Here is a 14,443-nt window from a genome sequence, read left to right as displayed (position 1 = left end):
TCTTCTTGAGCCGAGGGTCTGTCGAAAACAACTTGTCTACTCCTTCGGGGTAGGGGTAAGGTCTGCGTACACACTACCCTTCCCATACCCTCACTATTGGGATTTCACTGGATCGTCGTTGCTGTTGTACTTTTTGGCATCTGTGTTAGTTTTCCTTTTTATAATTAATAAATAAAGAGACTCACTCTAGTACATCCATTCTATTCTTTAACTTAGAAAAGATGTTTTAAAAATATATTTGTACAAAATAAAAATAGTGGAAATGGAAAAGATTGACCTCATTAGTAATGTGACGAAGAATTATAAAATTGTGACTGTAATTATTACAAAAAAATTGCGAAATATAGTCAAATAATAACTTTTACTAAAGGGTGTCTCTGCCACTGCTCCTAATTGAGAAAATTAAACCACTTTCTTTGATATGTCAATGGAACAATTTCTAAATTACAATGTGAGAGATTTTTGTGACTTTGCACTTAATAGTAAATCACATCGTTTTTTTCACTTAGTCAATAAATTTGTTTTTTCACTTTGTATCACACTACAAGTTTAGTCACATTCGTTGTTGTCACACTACATCCCCTCTCATCCAGTTTTATTTTGGGGTATTATCACTTTTAGTCCGTGCCAGAAATTATTTACATTTGATAACCGAAAAAGTATATGAAATTTGTATATAACATACAGAATATATATATATATATATATATACAAATTTTATACATTTTTTCGGCTATTATTTTGACAGCGACAATAAAATGTCATTTTTCCTTCTCTTTTTCTATATTTAGGTTTAACCCTTACAACTAACTTGTGGTATTAGGAGCATTCAGTTTAGTTGAATTGCCAAGTACAAGAACCATTATCTCTTTGACTGCAAGACATGTTTTCCTCAAGGGTCCTTTGTGTATTTTTAAACCTTTTGCTTACTCTACTAATGGGTCAGACAGGGCAGCTAGAATGTGAAATACATGTTCGGTCGAACTTAGTAACTTTAATCTAAACTTATGTATTTGTCTTAAGAAATTCAATGGATATGTATAAAATATTAAATTAGAACCCAGTAATTTAAATGGACTAGAATTTCGAACCCTACTTCAAATTCTGGCTCCGCCTTACGTAAAACAATTCAAATTGTCGTGCAACGTCCAAAGATTGTAGCTTTTAACAACGAAAAGTAATTGTCAATTAAGGAGAAATTCTACATTAGTCTATTTCAACACTAATAATAAAAGACTTGATTCACAATAGATTAGCAAATTGAGACCAATTTTTCTTTTAGCTGCTTGAACGCCTCAAGCAGAAAGCTTTTATCCTCTCAAGTCCTTCTTCAAGAATGGATGGCTCAATAGCAAAAGTTAATCGCAGCCAATCCTTCAGCCCCACCACCATTCCTGCAATTTATAATTTTTTCATCACTTAATCGGCCATAAATAATAGTTCACCACTTGCTATAATTCTGTTGTGACTATGTATGTTTGGAGCCGACGATCTACCGTAAATAACCTCTCTACCTGCACAAAGTACGCGTAAGGTTGCATGCTCACTACCCTCCCTAGACTGCACTTGTGATATTACACATGATTTTTGTTGTTGTTGTACTTGCTACAATACTGGTGTATGCATAGGCTGCCTACTCACTACCTTCCCTAGACTCCACTTGTGAGATTACGCTGGGTTTTTTGTTGTTGTTGTTGTTGTTGTATTTGCTACAATACTGGTGTGGTCATAATTATTTGCAAATACTAAATTTCCGTATTTGAAGTATTAGTGAAATATCGAAAAACTTGTTTCGTGAGTATTTCGAATGCAAAAATGGTTTCCAACTCACAAAACTTTCACTATTTTCTTCCAAGTGAAATTCATATTCAAACACACAACTTCAACTTCTAATACTTTATTTTTTCAACTTCGACCAAATATTGTCCAAACACCTAAACTCAATAGTGCGTACTAGAGGTGCCAAAATGGTTAAAAGAAAATGGTTATCCACCCATATTATACATCAAAAATGGGTTGGATAATGAACTATTTAAAAAGGGGTCGAATATGGATAAAGAACCATATTATCCACTTAGAAAATGGATAACCAATAGATAACTAATGTGTTTAACTTTTACATTTGTAAAGCCTCAAATTGGAGTTCCTCAAGTATGGAAGACTAGGAATTCTCTCATAAGTGATAATATTTAAGAAGCGCCGGATAAACCCGTTTTTATCCGTCTCAAATACGGGTCGGGTCAGATAACTTATCCGTTTTTTTTAATGACCCGGGGGTGGACGTGAGGCTCGACTCCCAAGTCATTCCCAAGAGGAGTAGTTTCAAGTACCTTGGGTCGGTTATTCAGGGGATTGGAGAGATCGACGAGGATGTCATACACCGTATAGGGGTGGGGTGGATGAAGTGGAGGTTAGCGTCGGGAGTCCTGTGTGACAAAAAAATGTCACCAATACTAAAAGGTAAGTTTTATAAAGCAGTGGTTAGGCCTGTCATGTTGTACGGGACCGAGTGTTGGCCGGTTAAGAACTCACATATCCAAAAGATGAAAGTAGCAGAGATGAGGATGTTGAGGTAGATGTGCGGGCATACTAAGATGGATAAGATTAGAAATGAAGCTATTCGGGAGAAGGTGGGTGTAGCCCCCGTGGAGGACAAGATGAGAGAAGCAAGACTCAGATGGTTCGGGCACATTTAGAGGAGGAGCACTGATGCTCCGGTGAGGAGATGTGAGCTACTAGCTGTGGTGGGCACGAGGAGAGGTATAGGACGGCCCAAGAAGTATTGGGGAGAAGTGATCAGGCAGGACATGACACGACTTAGGATTACTGAGGACATGACCCTTGACAGGGAATTGTGGAGGTCGAGCATTAAATTTGTAGGTTAGGAGGTAGTTGTGAATATTTTTTCGAAGCATCAGAGTTAGACTTGCTAGTTAGGTTTTAGATTTAGAATGTTAGTGGTTTCTATTGATGCCGGTCTTTACCTACTAGTTATTGTGTATTTTCCATCTATTTTGTGTTTTTTTATATATGTTGTTATTTTATTATGATTCTATTGATAATACTAATATATCGTCTCTTGTCGTCTTCATGAGCTGAGGGTCTCCTGGAAACAGCCTCTCTACCCCTCAGGGTAGAGGTAAGGTCTGCGTACATACTACCCTCCCCAGACCCCACTAGTAGGATTACACTGGGCCGTTGTTTTTTTTTTTTAATGACCCGTTTTGACCTGCTCATATCCGACCCGAACCGCCCGTTTGCCACCGTTAGTGTGTACTAAATTCCTTATTGACAAACCATATTAGGAGAGAGCTGGCTATTTTACCTGGCAGAATGATTACTGATTCTTCATGGACTAGCTTAGTGCAGAAATCCATATCATCATTTATGCCTTCCAAAAATGACAGGTTCAACTTAAACTGCAACACAAGAAAGTCAAAACTGAATATCTGCAGTTCCTAGATTTAGAATTTTAGAGGACCTAAATCGAAGTGTTACGATAAGTCCTTACCATCACTGACATTGCTCCATCTGGTTTGTATGGGCAGGTAAAGCAAGGTATCTCCTGAATTTTGGTAATAAATACTTCAACAGCTTCCCTTAATATATTATTGATGTTTGAAAAGAAATCCTTGGTCGTCTTCTCGAGGATGTGAGGCACTGCTCCCTGAACATTTTAAATCACAGGCAATAAGAACTCCCCTGATATATGGAAAAAGAAACACATAATGGGATGAGATAATTCTCGTTAATCGTTGTCAATGAACAAACTTAAGCAAACTCATATAGCTTCTTGTCATCGCCTATTATGAGCTTGGATACGTGTATGATTGATTTGATCATAGGAAATCACATATAAGCGATACCTGAATAATAGTTGCAGGATTAGCACCGTAATCAAGATAACTTTGAAGGGATTCAGCAAACTGAAAAGCAAAAAGCAACATAAGAGTCAGTAACATTGTAAAACAGCCTTAAAAAGCATTGAAATGCAAGTCTATCAGTTTCTACTTTTCCAGAGATCTATATGAGAGATACTAAATGTCATCAGTGGGTTAGTATGCATGACTAAAATGACAGTGTGGTGCACGAAGCATCCCCGTTCACGCAGCGTCCGAGTAAGGGCCGCATCCCAAGGGGTGTAATGTAGGCAGCCTACCCTTATGCAGCATAGGTGGCTGAATCGCGTGAAGATAACTTTACAGTTGCTCCAAGGCTCCCTGAAGGTACATGATATATTTCCTGCTTGGGAAAACATCATAAAAAGCATCCTTCGGATATTTTCCCAATATACATTTTCCTCCTCATAATTCTTCAATAAAGTGTATCCTTCGGATATTTTGCCACAAGTCATATATGGACCTTTTTCTTGGTCCATTCTATGTTGCTCGGATTCTTCTGACACGGGTGCGACAGTATTTCGGAGAGTCCAAGCAACATAGGGTCCATTTGTTATTTGGTTAAGAAAGTTGAAATAAGAGTATTAAGACAAGAAAAAGAAAGTAAAGACAAGGAAGAAAATGATACGAACCCCGGACTTCTTAAGAATGCCACTAGGATCAACCATTGCTATCCAACCAAGTCGCCAACCAGGAATGATCCATCTTTTTGACAATGACCCCAGAGTTAAAATTGGAGTTATTGATCCAAACACTCCCATCGGCACAAATGGCTTGCTACCAAAACATAAGTGGCTATAGACTTCATCTGCAATCACTAGGATACCTAGCTTTTTCGCTGTCTCCGCAATCTCCATGATGAAAACAAAGAAGCAACGAACTTGGAAAATGAGTTATTCAATATATACTGCGAAATTTAACAGAGTGATAAGCGATCAATATAGAGATCAATCATACCTCTTGCAAGTGTTCAGACGTAAAAACATTACCACAAGGATTTCCAGGATTAATGATAACTATGGCAATAGTGTTATCATCAGCAAGGGATTCTAGGCTTTCAAGATCGACCTCCCAACCCTTTTCTGGGAGAAGGTCGAAATGGCGAACCTCAACATTACTAACTGCAGCACGAGCTTCATAAAACGGATACCCTGGTTTAGGAAGCAATATGTTGGCACCAGGGCGAGCAAGGACCGCCATTACAACTTCAATTGCATGATTAGCACCAGGTGTAAGGAAAACATCATCTGGTGATAGTTGGTGAGGAATATCATGAGAGATGTATTCCGCTATCGACCTATTAAACAGATGAAAAAAATATGTACAGATCCGAGTATATCTTTGCCATCAGCAAATCGCTTGTTTCTTCAAGCGTGGAAGAAAACTTGATGAAACATAATCATATCATTCATGATTATTAGCCACTAAAATAAATGACATCAAGCCTACAACACGCGACAAGCAAATGTTCCTCTTAGTTCTTTCTCTATATCAGCCATTGATGGAGTCACATGCGAGGAAAGGGATTTAGTTGAGTCCACTTTACTCGACTATTCAACAAGGTAAAAATAATTTTTTTCATATGTATGTAAATTTTTGAATATCCTTGAACTAAAAAAATTTTTTTTTAGTGTAGTGTCAAAAGTGGGCTGAAAATATACTAGAGGTGACATTTTACGTTTTCTTGAATCCCTTTGTTAAAATTTTTAGCTTCGCAGCTGATATTTCACTTAGAGGCTTAGTTTCTGTTTTCTAGTGTTCAACAATAACAACAACAACAACAACATACCCAGTGAAATCCCACAAGTGGGGTCTGGGGAGGATAGTGTGTATGCAAATCTTTCCCCTACCATGTGAAGGGAGAGAAGTTGTTTCCGATAGACCCTCGGCTCGAGAAAACCATAATCTAGCAGGTTGTCAAGTGTTCAAGTCTACTAAAAACAAAGAGGCTATCAGAAGAGCATATGGGAAGGAAAATTAAAATATTTTTCAAATTCTAAATTGCAATGTGTTAATTCACCCAAAAAGAAAAAGAAAAAAGTATAAGCTTTTACATCCATGCAAGAAAAATTTCTGCCGGTGCACTAAGCTCCCGTTATGCGCGGGGTCCGGGAAGGGCCGAACTAAGGGTCGAAAACCTTATACCCTGCATTTCTGCAAGAGCTTATTTTCACGGCTCGAATTCGTGACCTCCTGATCACATGGAGGCAACTTTACCAGTTACGACAAGCCTCCCTTCAGAAACAATAAAAAAGGAACAAGCTTTTACATCCATGCAAGAAAAAAATTAATTTTCTGCACCACCCATTAAAATATAAGTAATAACAAATAATCCTAAAAGCTAGCTTACCTCCTAGCTGAATAAATACCAACAGCAGGAGCATAACCATTGAATTTAGCAGATCGAACAGCACTAAAAAGAGCGTCTTCTGCTACTGGTGAAGTTCGAAAGCATGGAATTGCAGAAGGGTCTCCACGGCCCAAATGAATGACTGACTTCCTCTCATTCTCTTCTTTAAGATTTTCCATTATTGTTTCAAGAACTGATCGAATTGAAAGCAATGATTTTTCCTTTAAATCTCCATTGTTGAAACCCCATTTAGCCAACTTGTTCTCCATTTCCCTGAGTTCGTACTTCAATTATTTTTCTTAGAAATGGTTGGAGTTAACGCCAAATGCAGTCAGCTGTTTTCCTCCTATATAGGCACTGCACATTTATAGAAAGAAAATAGATTAGTGAAAAGAAAAAATATTTTCAAAATTAGCTCATTTTTAGTTAATTACAAGTGGAATCTTGTAGTAATAAATACTCCGTATCAATTAATAATCTGGTAAAAATTATACTGACTAACTTGTTATTAAAAGTTAATATTCATTCATAGGGTAAAAACATATTTATATCGTCAGGCAAAAAAATAGTTTAACTTATATATACTAACCGTGTAAAGAAATTTTACACTATTAAGTCATTTTTACGTGTAGGCAGAATGACCTGGTAGATACTTGTACTTGTTCGTGTTTGTCGTCCCGATCCCTGTACTTGATAAAGTTTCGTCCAGACACTTATAGTTGTTAAAGTCGATATTTTAAACCCCTCATACTAGTGACCAAGTCTACGGGGTAATTTAATTACTGAAGTGGACAACATACATGTATAAGGAGCGTGGACATAAAAATTTAATGATTAAAATAAGGAAAAAAATAAAAAGAAAAGAAAAATACAAAAAATCAAATTAGAAAAAGAAAGAATGAAGGTACCTAAGCTCTTTAATGCCGTCTCAGCTTCTCTTAGTTCTGCAGCCCACCAACCCCCCTCCCCCTCCCTTCTCCACGTTACCTCTCTTCTCCCATTTTAACCCAACACCCCTAATAACACAGCCCTTCCCTTCACATCTGCATCCACCACAGATTCAAAACCTCTACTAGATTAGCAACAATTTTTGGGGAATTTTTTTCTCACATCCCCATTCCCTTACTTTGGAAGAAAGCCTTTGCAAAGAAAAGAAAAAGAAATAGTGAAAGAAGATTGCCTGTGAAACCCATTTTCGATTCGTTTTCATATAGCAAAATTTCAGATTGTTTTGGGTGATGTTGGTCTTTTGGGTAGTCATTTTCTATGACAGGTTCTTTTTCTGGTGGTTGATTGGTGGTACAACGGTGGAGTGTTGGTTGTGAAGAAGCTTTGTAGGTAAAGAGTGTTCTGTTTTCGATGACTCTTTAGGTTGACGAATGGATCATTTTGATTATTGTTGTTGTGTTTCGCTATTTGGATCTTTAATCGAATTTTGGGGAGGAGACTCAAAGGCTTGTTTTTTGAGAATTTTCGAAATTCCATTGTTGGTCTTGCGAAGAACGAATTTATTGATTTGAAACCTCAAGTTGTTGCTTACATAGTACTAAAACTCAGCTGGGTATTGAAATTTAGACTTGAAAATGCGATAAACATTTGTGTTTGAGGATCAAAATTAGAGGGACAAGCCGAGACGCCATTAAAGCTCGGTTGAAGCTTCTGGGTATACTCAGGTTTAGAAGAAAGAACCTACTGCATCTCTTTTCTATGAGTTCGGTTTTTGTGTAGAGTGGCCAGTCCTATTTTTCAAATAGTTTATTTTCATATATATATTTATTTATTTAAGTCATAATCTCTCTGTTTACTTTTACTTGTCCACTATACTAAAAATATATTTATATTTTTACTTGTCAATTTTAATAAATCAAGAGAAGACCATATATTTTCCTGTTTTACCTCTTATCATTAATTCTTTATTTTACAAATTATTTCTCAAGACTTCTCAAAACAATCATTATTATGGCAGGGTGCTATGGTAAAATATACACTTCATTTATTATTTTTTAAGGAGCGTATAAAATTCATTATGGTCAATTAAAAATGAACGGATGGAGTAATTAATTTTAGTCTAACAGAAGAATTAATGAGTAATGATAATTGAATAGGCATTAGACCCGAGATTACTGATTAGCAGATACCAAGACCAATACAATGGACCCAACTCCAAGAACAACAAAAGTACGGTGCCTTTGTTCAAAGAACGAAAAGGATAATTAATGAAACCCAAGAAATTGTTCGTCAGGGTTAGTACCTTTTGAAATATTGCACTATAGCAGTAATCTCGTATAAAAATAATCTTGTGTTGGTTAGTGGGACAAAATACTATTTGCATGCGGTGGTGGATGTAGATTAAGAGATCGTTTGGTATATGAGATAAGAATAATAATCTCGGAATAAAGTTTAAAATTAACTTTATCTCATGTTTAGTTTGAGGTATTAACTAATTCCGAGATAACGTTTACACTGTAATGGTAATATTAGTTATCCCATATATGATATAAAAGGTGAGATTACTAATTTCATGAATATCTTACCCCATGGGATATCTCATTGTTGTACCAAATGACCCCTAAAAGTGTTTTGATTCGATCAAACAATAATATTAGGGTATAGGATAAAATTGGTTCACATTAAAAACTCGAATGATAGAGTGACATGTGAAACCTGGGACGGACGGAGGACAAAGCGAGTGCAAACCAAGACGAGGACAACATTTGTGGTTGTTATTGGGTAGACCCCGAAGGGAACATTGTTAACGAGGGCAAACGAATATTTGTCACCAGAAGATATTCAATGAAGAATATTCCTCAGTACTGAATACACGTTCATTACAGAGAAATTTGGCATTCATTATCGATCTACCGTTACATATTTATTAATGACCACCATTATTGTCATTTAAGAGAGGCTTGATCCAAGGACCTTGTTCCCTAGGTATAGTTATATATAGTGACTTTAACAACCATTGTAGGACACGAAATGGCAAACTGATGCTATACATTATTCCAAGCTAAATAATACTTTATTTTCTGTCTAACGATATTCTCATTGCTGCCTTCGGAATCCTTGCTCTCGGAACCAAGTTGTTTGTTATTTTATCTCGATTTCAATGCTAAGTCTTGCATTTTATTTATTTTATGTATTAATTTTGGATCAAATCGATTTGCTTGTCTATATATCACATTATAAATTAAAGTATACCGTTTTACGGGTAAGCAGTTTGGCGCCCATCGTGGGGCTTAGACAGTTGCGTAATTGAGTTGATCCTTGCATCTATTACTAATCTGTTTGATTCTTTGTTTCTTAGCAAAAATCGTAAAAGATGGCAGCTAACGATGACAACATCGCACACAACGTTGAGGCCTAAAAAAATCTGCCTCAACACAAGTATTCGATCAGTGACACCCGCAATGAGGAGGACGTTGCCAAGCCGGTTCATAGCGGGCGATATCCACGACACGAACGTGATGCGGCTCCTACTGATGCCAAAGACGAGCACGTCGGAAATGGTAAGGATCTTGAGAGAACAACTGTTACACCCTGCAATATTACGTCGATATTACACCTTGCAGTATTACATTATGATGATGTTACGCTTCGCAGTAATTATTTACGACGATGTTGCTCCTTGTAGTATTATATGTTGAATTTGTCGTAAGGTAATTGACGTCAGTCCAAGGAAAAGATTATTTGAAGATTATAAGGATTATGCTATTTCAAACAAGTAATGAGTAAATTCGTGAAGGTGAGAGGGGAAGCAAGTCAAAGAAAATGAATTTTCGTCCAAGTTTGGCATGTTGGGATAAAATACGGCTCGAGCTAAAATACTCGATATTTATGGGCTAGTGTCATACAAGGTGCCACATGACCATGATAGTAAGGTGTATAAGGTATGTGAAAAGTGAATAGTATTTTAAGTAATTTGAGGTAATTCTTAATTATGTGTTAATTATTGGATAATGAGATATTATCCAATTAATTAATAAATTAATTATTGAATAATGAAATTCTTAATAATGGGATATTACTCATCAATTATATAGCATGAGGTGGAAGCCCCCCTGCAAATAGAAATGACTCATGTTATAACATGAAAGGTGACATCTAAAGTGCCATAAGTATAACACTTGCGTAAAAATGTACCAAGGCATAAATGTTTGGATTTTGGTCTTCATTAGACTTAAGTAAATCAAAGTAACCTTATAAGTTTCCTTGCTAAATTCAAGCATTTTCAAGAATGGAAGGAAATCTCACTCCAACAAGAATGGATATTAATCTTGAAACAAAACAATTTCAACAAGATTTCTTAGCACCGTAGCAACGTGAGATTTTGCGATTCTAACGAAATACGGTACAATCTTTTCCAAGAATATCATACGGATTTTTCCCTACTGCAGGTATGTTAAGGCTATCCCTTCTTTCTTTATGGCATGATCCATACGATACAAACGAAACGAGTAAATACACACCTTTCATAAATGACTCTATTCATAGAAATATTAGAGATACTTATGTTCTTGATTTCCCATGTGTCATATTATTCTATCATCTGTTCATGGGTCTCAGAAAATACGTAAATTGATAAAGTTTACTTTAAGGTATTATTCAAAGGCAAAATGGTTTTGTGACACTCCGAAAGATTTTATTGACGTACTTATCATGCATTGCATTCATGTACATTGACCCATGACCAGATGACATTATATACGTGTATATATGTATATTATATGTATATGGGATATGGAAAAAGGTTACGACGTTATATACGCACCACCACCTGATCAGCTGGTATACGCTAATGATTTGCCCACAGTGGCTGAAATGATATGATGGGATGCCATCAGAGGCTTGATGATGTTATGAACACATATACCCATGCATGGTATGACATTTATGCGCATATGCATGACATTATAAAAATGAAACGATTCACAGAGCTATGCAAAAGTACATGTCGAGTCTTTTACTCCATGTGTTCTCTCATGTCTATTATTTACTGATTTTTATTCCTTACATACTCGATACATTATTTGTACTGACGTCCCTTTTGCCTGGGGACGCTGTATTTCATGCCCGCAGGTCTCGATAGACAGGTTGAGAGCCTTCCAAGTAGGCTATCAGCTCAGTAGAAAATATTGGCGCGCTTCAGTTTTTCGGAGTTGCTTGTTGGTTAGTATGATTTAGATGAGTATTGTTTGGTATGGAGGGCCTCTGTCCCAACCTTTATGAAAATTATATATTCTTAGAGGCTTGTAGACAGATGTCATGTACATAAAAGATTGTATGACCTTGTCGGCCTATGTTCAGTGGACGAGTGGTTATTTTAGCCTTATAGGCTCGTATGTCTTATGTATAAGTTAGTATCACATGTTGTATTCTACTTATATCACAGCAGCCTTCTGTCTCTGTCACACCCCTTTTTTACAAATCTCACTAACCCTCTTAAAAATATAAAAAAATTTAGTAAAGCTTGAAAAGGGTTTTTTCAATTAGAACGTGATAAAAATTGTATTCAAAAGGAAAATAACTCAGAGTCGCCACCTGACATTTGATTTTGGTTTGTCAGGTCACCATTTTTTTTAAAATGATTTTTCCCTTTGAAACATTTTAGACTCTAAAACCAAGTCCGCACTAGAGAATCGGGTAAGGGGTTCATTTGACTCGGGGAGAAGGTGTTAGGCACTCCCCAAGTCCCGTAACTAGTACGGTTGCGTACTTGATCTAGTTGGCTCTTAGAATATTAAAATTGAGGTAAAAATAAATACGGAAAAGCAAGTAAACACACACGAGGCTCGAGGTCGTCCCCTCCTAATAAAATAAAAACAAAAGTAAAAATAAAAATACTATTCTATGCTTCCTCAAAGCGTTCCGTCGCTGGTCTTCAAATACAAAATACTTCGAGGCATACCCCGGATAAAATATATACAAACCCTTCGGGGCATTCCCCGGTTAAATTTAACTAAGGGAACGGCCTCTCGCCTCGAAACTAAACAAAACCCTAAGGCTTTCCTACCCAAATGTTGTCGGCCTAAGCATGCTCCTAACAATTTATTTAATAAATAAATAAAGTAAACTAAACAAATTCCATTAAGACAAAGAACATGCACCAAGATAATGCATAGGTTTACTCTAATATACTAACAGTATTTTGATCGGATAAGCCCAAAATTACTGCAACCCAATACAAATTAATTATCTATCCCTCTGTAATTTTTAAGTACCAAGTTAACAATTTACCAACTTCTAAAGCTAGATTTGCATGACAGGTTTTAGAATTCAATTGATTAACTATGAAAATTAATCCTTAAAATAGACTTAAGAAAATTATTTTATTATTGACCACTTAGGATTTTAAATGGAAGAAGCCTTAATGTCTTGAACTAGGAAAGCTAAGAGAGAAAATCAAACCAACACAATATTCAAACGAACTTGAATCAAAACAATCAGAACATAAGCTATCTCTATTTTTCAACTACGAAATATATGATAGCAACATTGCAAATAACAGAGAGGAGAGGAAAGATGAACCTGAAATAGTCTTTTAACTAACGAAAACTCCAGCAACTACACGGATAAAGTTCATCGTAGCTATGACAGGATCTCAAAATCGCGATAAAATCCAAATAGAACCAGGATCGGAACTACGGGCCTAACCTCGAATGGCGAACTCGGGACCTCTCGCAAACTCCATACAAGCAGAATTAAATTGATTCTGATTCAATCGAATGAAAATTCTTGTCAGTTTTCCTCCTCTACTGTATCATTTGCTGCGTTCCAGAGCTAATGCTCTGTTTTTTCGTTTTCTTTTTGATTGTTTTTTCTGTTCTTGTATGTGTGTGCGTGCTTTCACTGCTGTCTCAGGCGACGGGAGAGGCGGAGACGATGGAGTTTTTGAAAGGGGTGGTCGTTGGTTCTTTTTTCGACGAGTTTTTGGTTGGGGGGTGGCGGGTTATGGCTGGAAGGGGTTTAAGGTCTTGGTAGCAGCGATGGCTTGATCTTCAAGAGGAGGGAATTGGGGTTCAACTTTTGTTCTTGAAGAAGAAATCCGATGGGTGTCTTGAAGTTGTCCCCTTGAAGATGGCTGTTGCCCTCTCTTTTCTTGTATATATCTAGGGTTCTAGGGTTTGTGTTCTCTATTGAAGAAGATGAAGGTCTGATGATTGTCCAAAAATAACCGCTCTTTCCTCCTTTTTGGTAGGGATTTTTAGGTTTTTTATCTCATTAAGGGAAATGGGGTATAGGCTAACAAGATTTGGGCTTCAAAATTGGGCTCTAGTTTCCTACAAACATTGGGCTAAGAAAGCTGAAAATTCAATTTGTTTTTTAAGAAACAATATGAATACTTATAAAAGATATAAAATTACTCTTACCAATTGATTTTAATAAACTATTAACATTCGAATACAATTAAAATTAAAGTTGAAACTATTTTTGGTATTTTCAAAGATTATATTAGAATAAAATAGGTTCAAATTAACATATCCTTCTAAAAATACATAATACGTGAATTAAATAGAGAAATATGGAACTGGTTTTTTGTATTTTTCAATTTTTTTATAAAAATAATGTAAAAGAGTCAAAATTTGTTGAAATAACTATATTAGGCCTAAACTAAGTATTTAAGTACTAAAATATGTAAAATCTTGGGGAGGGTCAAAAATCACATGTCTACAGCTGCCCCTCTTTGACTGGAAATACGAAGTATTTTCAGACAAAGAACGACTAGACAGGTTTTTTGACTCGACCCTTATTTAGGGATACCAAAAACTATGAGGAAGGGGGATGTGGCCGAGCTATGGTATATGATCTGCCTACATATCCTTCGCTATAAAGGAATCAGACCATGTGTAGTTCATAAGTGAGAAGGACGATGGAGTACCGAAGTGAAGAGTCGAGTGAAGTGCCGTCGAGGTTCCGATCCGCGGTTCCTGCCGTCACATCAAAAATAAAAGGAAAAATTACAGCAAAGTAAAAGAAAAATACAAGATCCTATCTACTTCTTGTCTTGAATATTCCTTGAATCTCTACTTGATCTTCAACATGAAACTGAAAAATGGACCCTGTTCTTCAAGCGGGCTCCTGATGCTTCTTGAATTTGGGAATTGAAAGTAACTCTGAAATGAATTCCCTCGTTCTCTAGGTGAGCGCCTACTGATGACTTAACTTGAAATGAATTCCATCATTCTCCAGGTGG

General features: G+C 36.4%; 1 protein-coding gene across 1 annotated transcript; it reads right to left on the bottom strand.

Moving 5' to 3' along the window:
- Positions 1–1,162: 1,162 nt before the first annotated feature.
- On the bottom strand, positions 1,163–7,991 carry LOC107789747 (nicotianamine aminotransferase 1-like). The gene is made up of 8 exons (XM_016611612.2): positions 7,158–7,991; positions 6,250–6,606; positions 4,857–5,196; positions 4,532–4,750; positions 3,867–3,926; positions 3,512–3,667; positions 3,326–3,419; positions 1,163–1,394 (listed from the first exon to the last, which is right to left on the bottom strand). The coding sequence occupies exons 2-8, from the start codon at positions 6,516–6,518 to the stop codon at positions 1,279–1,281; spliced, it is 1,254 nt and encodes a 417-aa protein (XP_016467098.1). The 5' UTR covers positions 6,519–6,606; positions 7,158–7,991; the 3' UTR covers positions 1,163–1,278.
- Positions 7,992–14,443: the final 6,452 nt, after the last annotated feature.

The sequence above is a fragment of the Nicotiana tabacum genome, chromosome 1 (assembly GCF_000715075.1).
Source record: "Nicotiana tabacum cultivar K326 chromosome 1, ASM71507v2, whole genome shotgun sequence".
In the NCBI taxonomy this organism is placed as follows: domain Eukaryota; kingdom Viridiplantae; phylum Streptophyta; class Magnoliopsida; order Solanales; family Solanaceae; genus Nicotiana; species Nicotiana tabacum.
This window is presented reverse-complemented; position numbering and strand designations above follow the sequence as displayed.